The 17,012-nt window shown below is 54.3% G+C and overlaps 1 protein-coding gene across 1 annotated transcript; it reads right to left on the reverse strand.

The window, feature by feature from the left end:
* Nucleotides 1–539: 539 nt before the first annotated feature.
* Nucleotides 540–8,763, reverse strand: ASF1B (anti-silencing function 1B histone chaperone). The gene is made up of 4 exons (XM_014861692.3): nt 8,448–8,763; nt 4,127–4,242; nt 2,089–2,265; nt 540–1,713 (listed from the first exon to the last, which is right to left on the reverse strand). The coding sequence occupies exons 1-4, from the start codon at nt 8,554–8,556 to the stop codon at nt 1,507–1,509; spliced, it is 609 nt and encodes a 202-aa protein (XP_014717178.1). The 5' UTR covers nt 8,557–8,763; the 3' UTR covers nt 540–1,506.
* Nucleotides 8,764–17,012: the final 8,249 nt, after the last annotated feature.

Here is a 17,012-nt window from a genome sequence, read left to right on the forward strand (position 1 = left end):
CTGGACGAGCAGCTCTCCTAGACTCGGAGGGGCTAGCGGGGCTCAGGCCTACCAGCCTATGGGCTTACAACCTGCCCCTACCAGCAGCTGTCTGCACCCACCTTCGTAGGTCCACCACAGTCTCAGGGAGGGGAGAGTCGGGGCTCCTCCATGAATTACGGGGAAAGGTTCACCAGCCAAGCCACGCCCCTTTGGGCTGTGAGGCTACCAAGTAAGGTGAAGTAAAATGTAATAAAAGAGTTGCTCCGTGTGTGTCCCTGGAGCACACAGGTTAATTCTCTCCTGTGGGTCAAGGTCAAAGTCTGAAAAATCACAGCTTATGCTCTATCTACAGAACAGCTGGGTTGCTTAAGTTTTGAAAAAGAAAAACTCTTCCCCAAACCTTAGTCCAGAATACAACTATCCAACCAATTAAGACTAGAGTCAGAAAGCTGAGCAAGGGGACGAGGCAGGAGGCCTCCACGTCACCAGGAGAGATGGATGAAGCCGTCTCAGCCCACCTGCGCCAGAGGCGGAAACAAGTAGTCTACATCAAGTGCTTTTTATTTTTAGACCAACCAAACATATTTAATATAAAAACCCTTTAATATACAAACTGCAACCACAACAGCATCCATGTAGCAGCAAGGGGGTGGGGCGCGGCGGAGAGCATGGTGACAGGAGGGGGCTTTAGGGTCCCTGGGGCTTCCCTTGTCCGCGATCACTCTGAGAGCTTAGCAGACGGCAGACCAAGGCAGCCAGAGGGGCCTAAGGCCAACACTGGGACAGAGCGAGCACAGAAGGTCCCTCCAACATGCCATCTCCCCACAGCAGCAGCCGCCAGGGAAAGGCAGGTCCAGCTAGGACACAACTGGAGGGTACCTGTCACTGAGAAAGTCAGCCATCATTCCTCAGCATCCTGCTGATCACACTTTTGGGAACAGAGTTTTCCAGGGGCTGTTGGATTGAAAAGACCTAAAAATCATTGAGAGAATGCTGGAAATCGTGTCCAAGTCCACCTTCAAACCAAGATTCCTTGTCCCAGACTCCAGAAAGCTGGGTGGATTCTGCTCAGATGTTTGGGAAGGGAAAGGAAAGACAGAGCCTTTGGCCCAACAAGGCCAGAGCCTTGCCAGGCATTGACCAAGAAAGCCTCAAAGCAGGCCAGGGAGGTCTGTGGGAAGAGCTCCAGGTCAATGGTACTCACGGGAGCAGGGTGGCACAATGAGCTGCAGGTGGAACTGATGGTGGGTGTGGAAGACAGAAAGGACACGAGTCAGAAGGAATGAAGAAATGCAGCCCCCGCTTCTCACAGGCCTGGCAGGAGAGGTGAGACGATCCGGCTGGGCTGGGCTGGGCGACGTGAGGCCTGTTCCCTCCTCGGAGCCAAGTCTGACCAGCCTGGATGTAGCCGACGGCCCTAAGGCCTCCACATGGGACTCTCCGGGAGGCCCGGCCACCCCCTCCCAGTGAGCCAGGAGACGGGCCGCGGTGCCAGTTGGGCCGAGGCTGGGCCTGGGTCCCCAGTTAGATGCAGTCCATGGAGTTCTCGGGGAGGAGGCCAGGGATGCAGCCAGGGAGCCCCAAGCCCTTGACAGGAGTGCAGCTGAGGGCGGCACCGCAGCCCAGGGCAGGGGCCTGGTTCTCCACGGCCTCCAGCCTGTCCGTGGTGTTGTCCCAGTTGATGTGGAAGCGGGTCACCCGGGGGTTTGAGGCCAAGATGTTCCGCTGGAGCTGGGGCAGGAAGAGGAACGTCAACCCTTATCAGCGTGCCCTCTCATTATTCCCACAGAGCCAGGGCACCCCCAAACCCCTGCCCCACCCCAGGACAAGCAGACCCTGCTTATCCCGTCACCACCACAGCTACAGACGGAAGTCCAGGGAATGCCCGCGTGCCAGGGTTGAGGGCCAGGATCTATCTAATCTGGATTCAGCAAGGCATGCTTCTGAGAAACAAAGGCCTTTCTCTCTCCTGTTCTGGCCTGGTGCTGCGAGATCTGAGCACTACTTGAAAACCTTAAGAAGTGACCTTGGCTCCCAACTCCAACGACTCAACTCCCTGCTGTGCAGAGCTGGTGCCCTGGAGCAGGAGTGCAGAGCCAAGCCCACCTGAGAGAAGTCTGGCTTCAGGGGCGGGTGCTCCCGCAGCTCGGGGGTGAGGTACTCGTTGTTGACATAGTAGCCCACACGGATGAACTCCTGCCCATGGTACGTGCAGGTGATGAGCACCACGGTCACCCCCACGGCGTCGGTCTCGGGGATGAGGGACGGGTTGGGGGCATCAGCCTGGAGGAAACAACCTGGGCCTCAGCATGGGTCACCACAGTCACACTCCATCAGCAACAATGATTCTCAAGTAACAGTATCTCCTGAGCCAAAAGTACGGTACCTGCCCTCGGGAATTTTCAATCAAGTGGGGAAGACAATCAGTCCTGCAAACACCTGTCAAGTGCTGAATGTGACAGGTGCCACAAAGGAGAAGTAAATGGCACTGAGGAGGAGGGTAGCAAGCAGGGGGGAGGGTGGCATAGGCTGAGGCTGGACAGGTGGGCAGCAGGCCACCCAGGGCCTGTTGGGCAGTTAAGGGCTGGGAGAGAAGCTGCGAGAATGTTTAGCAGGAGGGCAGTGCTGCAGCTCTCCCGCGCTCTGCAAAGCCCGTGGCAGCGCGTGGTGCTGTGCGGGAGGAAGGCTCCATGGAGCCGGGAGGCAGGAGGAGGCTGCCACAGTCATTCTGGAGAGAGGACAGCGGCCCGGACCAGGCGGTGGGGAAAGAGAGGTGGCCAGATTCAAGGTGTGACGCATGGAGGGGACTGGTTGCACAACTGGTGCGAACTGAGACCAACACAAAATGAAGACCCGGGGCTCCATGTTCCAAACTTAGTACGCTTCAGCCGGCAGCGCCTGGGAGCGGCCCTGGAGGTGGGCGGGCTGGAGGGGGTGGCTGTGGACAGACGGGGGGAGGAGGTACGACAGGGCGAGGTTGCCTTGATTGGGGCGGGAGCAGCAGGGGTGAAGTAGGGAGTGGGTCTGAGCCGAGGCTTTCAAACTTAAGTGCGAGCAAGGGTCACGCTAAGTCGGCGCTTCTGATGCCCCTGGTGCTGGGGGGGGTCTACCGGCAGCCACGGCAGAGCCTCGTATCTGGGGCTTGGGATTGGTGAACCCGCCTACTCATTAAAGTGTATCTGCAACCCCAAATCAGTACTTGGGGCGCTCTTACCGTCACTCGACACGCAGAATGGGGGATCTGAGTGGCTGGATGTGCACGTCCCCAGCTGAGGCCCCACGAGGCAATGCTCTTTCTCTTGTTTCAGCTCTTACTCTAAATGAATTGTGTTCTCTTCATGGCCTATTTAGGTGTTTGTTGCATTTTTGTGCTTTTTGTTGGTGATTTTGCCCTTTAAAATGCCCCCAGCATGGTGCTGAGCACTGTCTAGTGTCCCTAAGCACAAGGAGGCTGTGCTGTGCCTCATGGAGAAATACGTGTGTTAGAGAAGCTTTGTTCAGGCACGAGCTACGTGCTGCTGGCTCAGAGTTCACTGTCAGCGATCAATACTACCACTAAATAAGGTGTCTTTAACAGAAACAGACATAAAACAAGGCTTTGTATTGATTGGCCGACAAAAATGTGACTTGCAAGAACCCTAACCCTGGATTTCCTCTAGGGGCGATGGTTCAGCATTCAAAAATTCCCTAACACAGTGTTCGCAGGGACTGCCCAGAATGTAACTACTGCAAATAACGAGAGTCAGCTGTGAATCAGTGGCTCGTGGTAAGAGCTCTGACCAAGGTGGAGGAGAGGGAGGGTGTGAAGTGCCTCGGAGAGGTCAGGTAGTTCTCGAGAGAAGAGCCAGGATTTCAGCCTGAATTTGTTTTTTTGCGAGGAAGTTGGCCCTGAGCTAACATCTGTTGCCAATCTTCCTCTATTTTATGTGAGATGCTGCCACAGCGTGGCTTGATGAGCAGTGCCAGGTCCACGCCTAGGATCTGAACCTGCAAACCCCGGGCCGCTGAAATGGAGCACACCAACTTAACCACGCCACCGGGCCAGCCCTTGAACCTGAACTTTTGACCGGTGAACCACACTGTGTGCTTTTGGGTGGAAGAGGATGTTTCTAGGTGTCAAGGCCTAAGGCTTCATCTTTCTTACCTGAAAGATGAACATGTGTCTCCCTGCTGGGACAGGGCCGACCAGCACTGAGTCTAGGATCTGGTCAAACTCCTCGCTCTCGGCTGAGCCGACGTAAATGATCTTCCACTCCAGGTCTGCAAGGACATGGGTGTTAAGGAACTGAAACAGCTCAACAAGAAGAAGACAGGGAAAGAGTCTTCTCGTGTTTTAGTTATAGACAGACGCTTCCTACAGTGAAAGATTCTTAGTCTCAAGAAACCTGACATCCACTGGGCACCAGGTGCCGGGCACCGGAGTCCTGGACACTGGGGCAGACGGGCAGCTCTGACTTCCAGTGGGAAACTTCTCACATGGGCTTAGCTTTGTCAGGCAACCTTGACTCTGCACCTCCAGGGAAACTCGGGCCTCTCAGAGCCCAAGGGTGAGCCGTGTGGCAGAGGCTGAATTAAGACCCGCGTGACAAGGCGCACCAAGGAGGGGACAGCGGGGAGTTGGGCCATTTCAGGGCCCTGCCCACTAGGTGCTGGGACAGGAAGCAGCATCCCCTTTCACACACAGGGACCAGTGCCAGCAAACTCAGGAGATCCCTCGACAACTGAGCCATGGCAGCAGATTCCAGTCCACCAGGAGAGCCAACCCACAGGAGGCAGAAGATGAGGCCACGGGGGAGCCAGCCAGACCCTTGGGCTTCCAGATCGGGCACCAAGTCACACCTGCTCATGGACATTGGGGCGACAGCAATTCAGTCAATGAAGGCAGCATCATAGGGAGGCCCCATCCTGAGTATGTTCAGTCCAGATGAAATGAAAAGTGCTTACGGAGCCCCTGCCCAGCAACCAGAGGAAATTCCCAGTGACCGCTGCCTCTCACAGGAGGTCCAAGTGTTTCAGGGCAAGGTCATGCCAGTACAGGGACGCTGGCAGGAGATCTGAAACTTATTTTAGGTTCTTCGAAATTACACAATCTACAGCTCCCGCAGCTGGGGGAAGTTTCACAAGCTGTGATTTTCACGGGAAGCAAACTCTCTTGGAAGCCGCCCTGTTCCCTGGTCCTGTGTCCCACAGGAGCACCCAACTCTGGAAGCACACTGATGCCGGGCATGACCGCGGAGGTCTGTCACCTGAGCCCCAGGCTCTTCCTTGATGCACTGGTTTCCTGCCCTCTGCAGTTTCACCTGGGCTGCCTACTCGGGATCCCTGGCAGGTCTGTGGGGTGCAGGGACTGTGGGTTTCCTGGGGCTCAGTCAAACGTCGGGCTCTTCTGGGCAGGGAGGAGTCAAGTTCATTGATTTAGTTGGTTACAAGTAGTGACACAACTAGACATAACCCATTTCTGGATGAACAGGAAAAAAGCTAGCTCTGCTCTCTAATGCGGCTCTTTATTTTGGTATTTTTCCTTCTGGCCCTCCCCACTATCAGCAGTCAGGTCACACGTGTGCATTTGACTAACGTGCTGGAAGGAGACAAGGAGACTGAGAGAGAGCAGGCCCCGGTGCCCGCCATGGGCAGCTGATGTCTAACTCTGTTTGCAAACGTAAGACTGTGGGTGCTGACCGGAGAGAGACGCACTGTGCAGGTGGCCAGGCACATGGGCGGCAATGGCTCCCTCGACGCGGGCCAGAAAGAGACCAGAGTATTAACCGAGGGCCAGAGAGAAGGACTGACATGAGAGTTAGTGGAGCTGGTAAAGTCATCTACAGAAACAGAAGATGACTGAAATAAGGAACTCCAACTTGGAATCCTCTTAAACTTGCCAAAACGCTTTAAGCCGAAGCACACCTAAGTGACCCTGTTTCTGAAGACAACCCTGCTTTAGAATTGACCACGGGATATCAGTCACCGATACGGCAGAGCCTCATTCCCATGGAACTGAGGACACGATTGCACACAGGGCAGGCATGGACCTGACCCTCTGGCGGCCTCAAGGGTAACTTGCCCGCAGTCCCCAACTCTCCGATCCCACCACTGCGCCGGACGTGCCCCACGAAGTACGCGAACGCACCCCGAACCAACGACCCGACCAAAGTTACGCAGAAAACCACTGCAGGGGAGCTGGCGGGAGAAGCTGTTCCCTGCGCTTTTTCTTCTTCAAACTTACCTAGTAGACTTTTTTCTGCTTATCACTTTCCTTTGATCACGATCGCACAGCTGAACCTTGGCCTGACCACAGTGTGTCAGCTGTGGGTCAGAACATCTGGCTCCGTGACTTAGTCAAGCAGTAACTGTTGAATTTCTCAGTGAAACGGGAAAAGCTCACCTACTGTAGCAAATGTGGACCCGCGCCTGGGAGAGTCTATTTCCAGTTGTTGAGGAGAAAAGAGGAAAAGGGGTGTGGCACCCTTGGGAATCGGTGGCGGGAACGTTGTCACACTGCCAGTTGCCAGTGTCCCAGGGCTGAGACTGGCTCTGAGACTTCCACAGCCAGACCCCCTCTGTCTGTTTGGGAGGCAGGAAACGGATTCTCTCTGCTCCGTGGGAAGAGCGCCAGGAAGAGGCAGAAAGCAAACTGGCAGGTCGGAGGCGTGGACAGCCCTGGGGGTAGGGCCGAAGAGTCCAGATTTCCAGGCCAGAGTTTGCTTTCCAACTTGAGCTTCTCTGAGCAATGCTGTCTGGGTGTAACAGCACCCCTGTGCTCTTGAGAGGGTCCTGGTGTGGAAACGAGTCCCACATCAGCCCTATTCACAAGACAGGGGCGCGTCCTTTCTTTCCCAGGTTACAGCAGAGATAAAGGATCCTGGAGCCAGAACTCAGAGACACACCCTTGCGTCAACACTGCGACAGCCTGGCTCTGTGACCTTGGAGAAGTCATTCCATCTCTCTCTATTAAAAAATAATGACCAGCAGGTGGCCTTTGGCCTTTCCTGCTCTGATTCTAGAAACAGATTAGTAAAAGAAGAGGGCAGGGGCTTCCTAGGAATGAAAGTACTAGATGGTGAGCATGCAACCAGTTTCAAATGCAAGGAGCGCAAACAGGCGGATTGAAACCCGATCTCCAGCCATTTGGGAACTGTGAATCCCTTAACCTATTAGCTCCTGATATCTCCTGGCTTTAAAATTAAATCTTATTCCACAGCGTCATTCTACACTTTGTTTACACCCTGCCTTGTTCCAGAAAGGATTTAACTGGGCTTATTCTATAGTTAGTCACAAATAGACTCCTTAATTTAAAGAGGAGAGAAACCAGGGAGAGGCTGACCACTTGGCCCAGCCCAAGCACGCACACATCTCAAGCTCTGTCAACCCCAAGCTAATCCAAGCTGGTGGCTTTGCAGGCAAATCACCCACCTGCCACAAGAGGCGTTACCTAGCACACCCTGGCCTCACAGATCTCCACCTCCTAAGCTGCTACCTCTTCTCATTTAACCACTAAGTGGAGAAATGGTCTAATGGAGCACCTTGTCCTGAAAGAGGTGCCAAGACTTCCCTGGCTGACCTTAGATTTCAAATTTTTACTTGACCTTTACTTGCAAGGTCTTTCACTCTCTGTGGCTCCCGTCTTCTCATCTATGAGAGGAGAGCCACGTCCACCTTTCCGTCACACAGATGGACAAGTGCATCCGTGAAGGCACCTTGGAAAAGATATACAAAGATTGTGGCCTTCCAGCAGATTGAAGCTGGATACCCTCACGGCTCAGCCCAAGCCGCCTACCCATTGACTAGGGCAGACGGTCAAGAGCGTTTGTGGTAAGACCTGCGGCAGCACTCTGCCAGAATCTGGCAGGCAAACCGCGGGAACGGCCAATCTCGCCTGGCGATGCCACCCCAGATTTGCGTGTGTTCATGAGGGCCCACGATCAGAGAATAGGAGGGACCAGGAGCTGGGGAGACGATGGGGCTGGAAGCGGCCAGCTTCCCAGGTGGGGCTGCAGAGTTGGGTGGGGCCAGGAATGTGCTTTGGGGAGAACACAAGCAGAAGTGGGTGGGGTGGGGTTGTGTAAATATCAGCAGGTTGAGGAGGGGATCAGTGGGAGACGGATGGGGAAATGGGGGTGAGTGAGGTCTTGCCACGGGAGAGAGGAGTCTCACGGGGGAGAAGGGAGGGACCCTGGGGGAGAGGGCTCCACAGGGAAACTGGGGGAGGGGGCTGGGGTCTCCAGAGGGAAAATGAGGGACTGGGGTGTCCATAGGGAGAATAAGACGGGGTTGGGGTCTCCATAGGGTAGAGGTGAGACGGCAGTGTCTCATCACAGCGCAGTGGGGAAGGGTGGGAAGACTGGGTGCCTGGGACGGGGGGTCTGGCCACACAGAGATGGAGGGTGGGGGTCCGGGGATGCTGAGGTCTACCCGAGGGGCAACGGGGGGGACCGTGGGGAGAGGTCCCCCCACAGGCCCAGCCTCACCGTCCGCCAGGGCCTCACTGCACTCGAAGCTGATCTCGAACCGGAAGGGGCTGTGGAAAGGGCTCGGGTTCTCCAGCACCGCCACGTTCAGCACCGACACCTTGGCCATCGCCTCGCTGGGCCGCGGCTAAGGCCAGCGCCGGGGCCGGGCCCGCCTAAAGGTCCCTCGGGTCGGCGGCGCCCCGTCAGGCAAGACGCCCCCGCCTCCTCGATCCGCGGACTGCAGCGCGTCTCCCGTCCGCGCGCCTCCTTCAAATAGCCGGCCCCGCTCTCCGGCCAATCACCGTCAACGCTCCCCGGCGGCGCGAGCGCCCCCTCAGCCAATCAGGGAGCGCCGGACGGCGCGCGCCCAGACTCCCCGGACCAATCCGCGGCGCTCCCTCTCCGGGCTGCGCGGGGGAGGCGGGACCATCTCTTGGCTCCTGCGGGTGTCCGCCGGGAACCAATCCCCAGAGTCTCCGACTCGGGCGTCAAGGGCGGGGGTGGGCGGAGTCAGAGCGCGGGGCTCCTCTCGGCCAATCCCGAGGGTTCACGCACCGGCGTGGCCGGCGCTTCGCCCCGCCCTCCCTGGAGGCGCATGCCGCGGGGAGCAGCGCTGTCAACCGCCGAGCGGTGGCGCGCGGCGCTCGCTGAAGAGGGCGGGTAGGGCGGTGCTCGCGCCCGCGGTGATTGGCGGGCAACAGTGGGGCGGGGATAAAGCCAGCTCTTTGAGATGTGACTGGCTGACTTGGCCTAGGGGGCGGGGTGAGTGAAGACTCGGCTGGGGATTGGTAGGAGAGGAGCGGAAGTCGGTCGCCGGCGCGGTTGGGGAGGGTGTGAAGACGGAGGAGGAGCGTTCGCGCCCTCGGCGTCTGTCTGCGGGTGATCGTTGCCTGTGCTGCTGTGAGGGGCTCTGGAGTCGTGAACGTTTGACTTTTCTGAGGGGAGACGGGGCGGGGGCCACGCGGCGCGCTCGGGCCGGGGCTCTGGTTCGAGTCATGCTCTCGCCTCGCGAGGGCCGCGCGGGGGGAGTTCTCTGGGAGCGCGCCGCGGACAGAGTGTGAGGGCCGCTGGGGGGACGGGGACCGCGGACGGGATGTGAGGGCCACCGGGGGGCCGGGGCCGCGGGGGGATGGGGGCCCCGGACAGGGCGCGAGGGCCGCGGGGGGACGGGGGCCGCGGACGGGGCGCCGGGCTCGGGGCGCGCTGGTCTGCCCGGTGCTCCGGAGGGGCGTGCTGTGGGCAAGCCTGTCCCTGCCCGCGCCCCGCGCTCACAGCCCGGGCGCAGAGCCGCGGAGCCCGCTGTCCCGTCCCGTCGCTCCGGCTCTGCCCGAAGCCCTGGACTCCCGGCGGCGCCCGGCCCCGGAGCGGGAGCCTGAACCTGAACTGCCGGCCTCCGCGGGGCCTCGGGCCTCTCATGCTCGGCTTTGTTTGGATCTAATTTCACGTGGTTAAAAAAACTTATTTTATGGTTCAAAAAATTGAAAGTTTTTCTCCCCTTTGAAACGATCTGGCTGCAAGAAAATCCGCATTTATGGTCGGCTGCGATTTCTTGGCAATCGTTGGGCATACTTGGGAATTTGGGGGACTGGAGGAAATCTCATTTTTGTCTCGTTTCCTGGTGTGGCTCCGTTGTTGTGAACGCCAGATTTAATGGTGGTTGAAGCTGCCGCGATGTCATGTTCTGCAGACGTTTAATTAAACCTTTATTCACTGACTCGGTGGTGTTCTTTTTGCATGTGAACCTTTTCCCTCTTGTTCCCGGCTTCAGCCGTTGCATTGCCCCTGAGACGCTCGTCAGCCCCAAGCGCTGGCTCTGTCGTGCCCATGAAGAGAGCGGCCTGTCCCTAAGGCCTCCTCCCTGCAGCTGGCGAGTCACCTGCAGTCGTAAAGCAGATCGTGTCACTGTGCTGCTTAAACCCGCACGGGCTGGTCCTACCTGGAGTGAAACCCAAGATCTTTCCTGTGGTGGAGGAGCCCTGCACCGCGGCCTCCACTGATCCCTCTGGCCTCGTCCGCCGGTCTCCCTCTGGTCACAGCTCTCCAGCCCTGCTGGCTTCACACCCGCGTTTCGTTGCGCGGATCTTGTTCCCGCTGCAAGGCTTTGCACTGCTCTCCCTCTGCCCGGAGTCTCTTTCCTTCAGACGGTTGCGTGGTCATCTCGTTCTCGTCGTCGGTGGTTCAGCTCACGTGCCTCTCAGAGAGGTCTTCCTGGACCATCCTAGGGGGGAGCAGCCCCTCCTCCGCCACCTCACCCCGCTCTGTGGCCCATTGCACCTGTCAGCACCTGTGGGTTGAACTGTGCTTATGCTCTCTCCTCGTCCCTCGGGGGATGGAAAGCTGATTGAGGGCAGAGAGCTCACCTGGCTCACGCTGACCCCTCCACATGTTTCCAGAGCTTAGCGCAGAGCCTCGAACATAAGGAGTCTTCAGGAGATGGTGTGTGTGTATGTGTGTGTGTGTGTGTGAGAGAGAGAGAGAGAGGAAGGGTGTCACTGAGCTAACGTCTGCACCGGTCTTCCTCTGTTTTATGTGGGACGCCACAGCTTGGCTAGACACACGGTGCTAGGTCTGTGCCCGGGACCCAAACCTGCGAACCCTGGGCCGCTGAAGCAGAGTGCAAACTTAACCACTGTGCCACTGGGCCGGCCCCCAGGAGATTTTTCTTAAAAAGAATAGTCTATCTAAAGTGTTTAGCATAGTGCCTGGAATGTGAAAAGCACTCAGTAAACATGAGTCATTAGTAGTATGTGGTAAGGAGGAGAGAAGTCTCCGTTCTTAGGTGCTGCTACAGGTGTGCACATGTTCAAAGAAGTGTAAGAAATGCTGTAACAGTGTAGGTTTTTACCCCCTGCTGGCTGAAGAAGTAAGTCTTCTTGAAAGGCCTGCCACACCCCTGCCTCACACCCATTCCTCTCCTGTTTCCCTCAAGTGTGACTACAGCCCTGGATGTGGTGTTTATTTTTCTGTGCGTGTTGGTGCATCTAGGTGCACGTGTCTTTAAACAATATACGGTATTGTATATCGTGTTCTACAATTTCACATAAGTGATCTGTATAAAAAAGCGTCGCCATAGCAGGCCCGAGACTGTATGCTTAGAATGGCCCCTGCTAGGTTGGCCCTTGCCTGGTGTCTGGGAACCTGGACTTCAGGAGGGCGCCTGCCAGTCCCTAAATGAGAAGAGTAGCTCTCGGGCCTGAGCTGTTGGTACACGATGTGGTTGATGGTGAACACTGCTTTCCTTCTGGAGGCGGGGAACTTGCTTCTCACCCGGCCCTGAGAGATGCCTGGGGCACCCAGTGACTAAGGAGCTCCCCGGAAGCCGCCGTTTCACACATGTTGTCACAGCTCTGCCGTGGGAGCCGAGCACGCCCTCTGTGACCCACAAGGAGAGCACTGTGGGAGGCTTGTGCCTGGTCTCCCCGGGCTGCTTTGTGCTGTGTCCTTCTCTGTAAGGAATCACGCTGTGTGTCCAACTGTCTGCTGACTCCTGCGAGTCTTCCTGGGTAGTCACCGAAGCTGGGAGGTCTTGCAGCCCCCCGACCCAGTATCCTACTGAATATATCCTGACAGGGCTAGAGCTGGTGAGGCAAGTGAGGCGCAGAATGTCAGGAGGCGCCCATGCTCAGGGCAGTGTGAGTGCCAGCCTCTACCTGCCTGGCCCCGAGGGTGCGCGCCTCCAAAAATTGCCACTCTGGACGCCTCGTGTACCCCCCTCTAGGCCCAGCCCCGCCTCTGAAACAGCGGCCACCACACTACTTTTGAGGTGCATCTCTGCTGACACGTGTGTAGCTCAAATCTGTTTCCGCTCACTGCTGGATCGCTGTGTTGTCTTACGTGGCGGGCATTAGCCACGTGTGGCTGCTGGGATTTCAGCTGGTCACAATTCCGTAAAGCGATCAGTTCACCTCCCCAGTCACACTTAGCCCCACTGCACCGTTTAATAGGCCCCTGTGGCTGGTGGTGCCGCCTTGGACGGTGTATATTGGGGACACTTCCACCTTCACGAGAGGTTTTGTTGGAGGGTGCTGACATATCTGTTTACCTCTTGCTTGATGTTTAGGTTGTTTCGGGTTTTCTGCTCTCGTGGACAGTGCTGTGGCGCTGGTTGTTGTGTGCGTCTCCTTGGGCACATGCGAGCTTCCCTGGGATCTGCGCTGAGGGTGTGTGGCTGGGTCGTGGGAGTGTTCACCTTTGCTAGATGTTGCCAGTTGGTTCTTAAAAGGATCATCCCACTTCTCACTCCCACCAGCAGTGTTGCTGTTGCTCGGTGTCCTTATTGGCACTTGGCATTGTCCGACTGTCACATTTTTGTCTTTCTGGTGGGTGTAAACTAGTGGTTTCTGTTTGCGTTGCCCTGATTACTAGTGAGGCTGAGTTGTTTTCCTCTGTTCGTTGACCATTTGCCTTTCTTCTCTGAATTGTCTGTTTATATCTTTGCCTATTTTCCTGCTGGATTGTCTTGATCATATTGAGTGCAGAAGTTCTTCTCACATCTGAGGCCTGTTCATGTGTATGGTGTCTGTTGAGGTTCAGAATTTATTATTATTATCGTTATTATTTTAATATCATTAGATGATCAGTCTACTTCTAGTTTGTGTTTTTTGTGCCTTACTTAAGAAATCTTACCCTGAGGTCAATAAGATATCCTACTGTGTTTTCTTCTGTAACTTTTACTTTTAATATTTAGCTTTTTAAAAAACAGACCTGGAATTTAGTTTTGTTTGTTATATGAGGTAAGACTGATTTGATTTTTCCACACAGATAACCACTTGTCCCAGTTCCATTTATTGAGTAGTTCGGTAGTTTTCAAAATGTGATCCCCTGAGAATCCCCAAGACCCTTTCAGGAGATCCGTGAGATAAACTGTGTTCATAATAATTCTGAGGCATTATTTGTGTTTCTCATTCACATTGTCAGTACAAAAGCAATCGTGGGTAAAACTGCTGGTGCTTTAGGCAGGAATCAATGCAGTGTCACCAAACAGAAGTAGTAGATGTCCTTGTGCCCTCATCACCACACACTCAGCGTAAAACAGGCATGTTTCACCTGAGCGTGCCCTGGAAGAGGCTGTGGGCGGTGCTAGAGCTTAGCCCTGGAGGAGGCCTAACGCTCTGCGCTGTGCGATGAGAAGTTTGCGGAGGGCACGTCTGCTGAGTGCTGGTGGAGGGTGGAGGGCAGGGCATGCGCTTACTGCCACAGCTATTGAATTGAGGTGGAACTGACGACTTTTTCATGGAATGCCGTTTTTACGTTAAAGAATGACAGACTGTGCTTATTCAGATTAGGATGTTTGGCAGATATTTTCTCAGAAATGAAGGAAGTGAGCTGATCACTTCGAGGACAACTGATGGTTTGTTGCCAATGATAAAATTTGAACTGTCAGAACTTAGACATTGGGGCCGGCCCAGTGGTGCAGTGAGTTCGCACGTTCTGCTTTGGTGGCCCGAGGTTCACCGATTTGGATCCAGGATGTGGACATGGCATCGCTTGGCAAGCCATGCTGTGGGAGGCGTCCCACATATGAAGTGGAGGAAGATGGGCACAGATGTTAGCTCAGGGCCAGTCTTCCTCAGCAAAAAGAGGAGGATTGGCAGCAGATGTTAGGGCTGATCTTCCTCAACAAAAAACAACGACAACAAACTTAGACATTTGGGAAACTTTTATTCACCACCATGAACCTGACAGCTCATATTTAAAGATTTTTCTGATGAGATCAGTGGTGATATGAACAAATAAGATTTTAAAAATATTGTATAGTGAAATGTAGTAACTAAATAGATCAGTAGCTTCCAAAAGACCAATGCATGATGTTACAAAATCCTGCATGGGTAAAAGATCAGTTAAAATTGTGAGGTAGAAGGGGCCGGCCCCGTGGTGCAGTGGTTAAGTTCACACGTTTTGCTTCAGTGGCCCGGGGATCAAGGCCTGGTTCCCGGGTGTGGACATGGCACCGCTTGTCAAGCCCTGCTGTGGCGGGCGTCCCACAATATAAAGTGGAGGAAGATGAGCATGGATGTTAGCTCAGGGCCAGTCTTCCTCAGCAAGAAAAAAAAGAGGATTGGCAGCAGATGTTAGCTCAGGGCTAACCTTCCAAAAAAAGACAAGAAAGACAATTGTGAGGTAGACCAATGGGTTTCGATGTAACAGAGTGTGGAAAGCTCCTTCACACAGTTTCATATTTCACCTTGTGACTAACTTTAACATAGCACCACTTGTTGAGTCATGGTGTAGTAACAAAGTAGAATATCCCCAATTAGTTGAAAAGGTTATAACCTCCTCTCTTTTCCAACTATGTATCTGTGTGAGGCTGGATTTTCTTCATACACTTCAACAAAACAGCGCAGTGCAGCAGACTGACTACAGAAGCTGGTGTGAGAAGCCAGCTGTCTTCCATTAAGCCAGACAGCAGGAGCCTTAGAAAATGTAAAACGATGCCATTCTTTTCACTACCTTGTTTTTAAAAAAGATAGTTATTTTCCGTAAGATAGGTTATGTTAACATTTGATTTATTAGCTAATTTAAATTAGTTAAATATTTTCTTAAATTTGTCAGTTTTAATTTCCAATTCAGTAAGTATAAATAGATATAATTCCTTTCTTTCCCCATAAACAATAGATCTTTAGAGTCCTCATTAACTTTTTAAAAAGATTTAGGTTTTTTTAGAGCAGTTTTAGGTTTACAGCAAAATTGAGAATAAGGTACACAGATTTCCCATAAATCCCCTCCCCTCCACGCATAGCCTCCCGCACCATCAACATCTTGCCAGAGTGGCACGTTTGTTGCAGCAATGGACCCACACGGATGCGTCGTGATCCCGCAGAGTCCGTAGCTGGTGTGAGGGCTCACCCCCGGTGTTGTGCGTTCCACCGGTTTGGACAAATGAATGACACGTGTCCATTATTATAGTAGCACGCAGAGTGTTTTCACTGCCCCCCAACCCTCTGTGCTCTGCCTAGCCCTGCCCCTCATTAATTCTTAGGGGGGTAAAAGGATCCCAAGACCAAACAATTTGAGATCCTCTGGATTAACCCATCCTTTCCCTGGGGATTTGTAACCCCTGTCGAGAGCAAGTTCCCATCTAGTCACAGGTCTCTTCCGTGGGCCTGCCTGTCCCTTCCCATGCTGACAGCACGTTGTCTTAAATGTTACCACCCTCTCACCAGTCTTGGCAAGGCGATTCCACCACCTTATTCTTTCTCCTTCCGGTTGTGTTAGTTATTCTTGGCCTTTGTTCTTCCACAGAAAGTAGGACACACACATACTTTTTTCTATTACAAAGGTAATATGTTTAATGGAAAAAATTTAAAAAATACGGAGTTGCAAGAAAGTAAACATTACCCACTACAGATGAACGGTCAGTATGCTGGTGTACAGTTGTATATTCTGCATGGCAGATGTCCATACACATAGGCATATATGTATGTGTGCACACATGCACAGTTTTACACATGTAGACACACACTTTTTGCTTACACTTGATAAACATATATATATGTATATGACAAAACAAAACAAAACTTGGGTCATACTTTGTCTCTTATATCCAGCTTTTTATTCGAAGTCTTACTATGAATAGATTTCCACGTCACTTAATGTTCTCTGCATCATCGTTTCTAGTGGCTGCATGGCATTCCGTCTTTATGGATGTGTATTATTTGTGCAAGGATTTTCTGTGCTGAGACTTCAGATCATTCCTTGTGTTCCACTCTCAGACGCCTGACTGCCCCAGATTTCCGTGCTGCTGTCTTCGTGCGCGTGCGTGGTTCTTTGGGTCTGCGTCCTGGGAGAGGCCTGGCTGGCTTAGAGTGAGGCCTTCAGTTGTGAGAAGCTGGGACCACTCGGACAGAGGTGGAGGGTTGTGGAGGACGGTGGACAGGACGGATGGAAAAGAGTGACAGTTTCAGGGGTTTGGGTGGAGGAGAGTCCCAATGAAGTGAGAAGTGATCTCGGTGGGGGAGGAGGAGCCAGCAGGGCCATCCTCAAAGCTGGTTGCCATGACTGCATGTGTGAAAGGCTGAGAGAGCAGCAGAACGAGCGAGCGTGGGATGTGTGAGGTGAGGGCTAGCCCCGGCCCGGCCCCTGGGCCTTCCCAGGAGCTTGTGGGAGAGAGCCAAGGCCTGTGCTTGCAGTCCTCCAGGGATCTGAAGAGTCCTCTGTATTAAGGTCCTCCCTCTGCTGGGCTCCCGCAGGCCCTCTCTGGACAGTCTCATCCCAGGTGCCAGGGTCCTCCAGGGCATGGTGTGGTTTGTGGGCGTCCCTTCTGATGCAGGGAGCCTCCCTTCTTGGGTGCCATGCAGGGCTGGCGAGCGGCGATGGCACGTGGGCAGCTGCAGCCCAGCGCAGACAGCCCTAGAAGCAGCCCTGGGTTCAGAAGGCCACGCTGGAGGCCTGTCCGCTCGCTCCTGTTAGCCGATGGATGCACATGCATCCCCTGACTGTTCTGGGCGTCAGCTTCTGCAGCTGTAAAAGGGGGCTCCATAAAACCTGCCTCTCTGGGCCGTGGAAGGGATTGAATTGGCAGCATAAGGAAAGCATCTTCAGGGTGTGCGGACGGCTTAGTAATCTTATTTGAGAAACTAATTT

Source organism: Equus asinus, chromosome 20, assembly GCF_041296235.1.
Source record: "Equus asinus isolate D_3611 breed Donkey chromosome 20, EquAss-T2T_v2, whole genome shotgun sequence".
Lineage (NCBI taxonomy): Eukaryota > Metazoa > Chordata > Mammalia > Perissodactyla > Equidae > Equus > Equus asinus.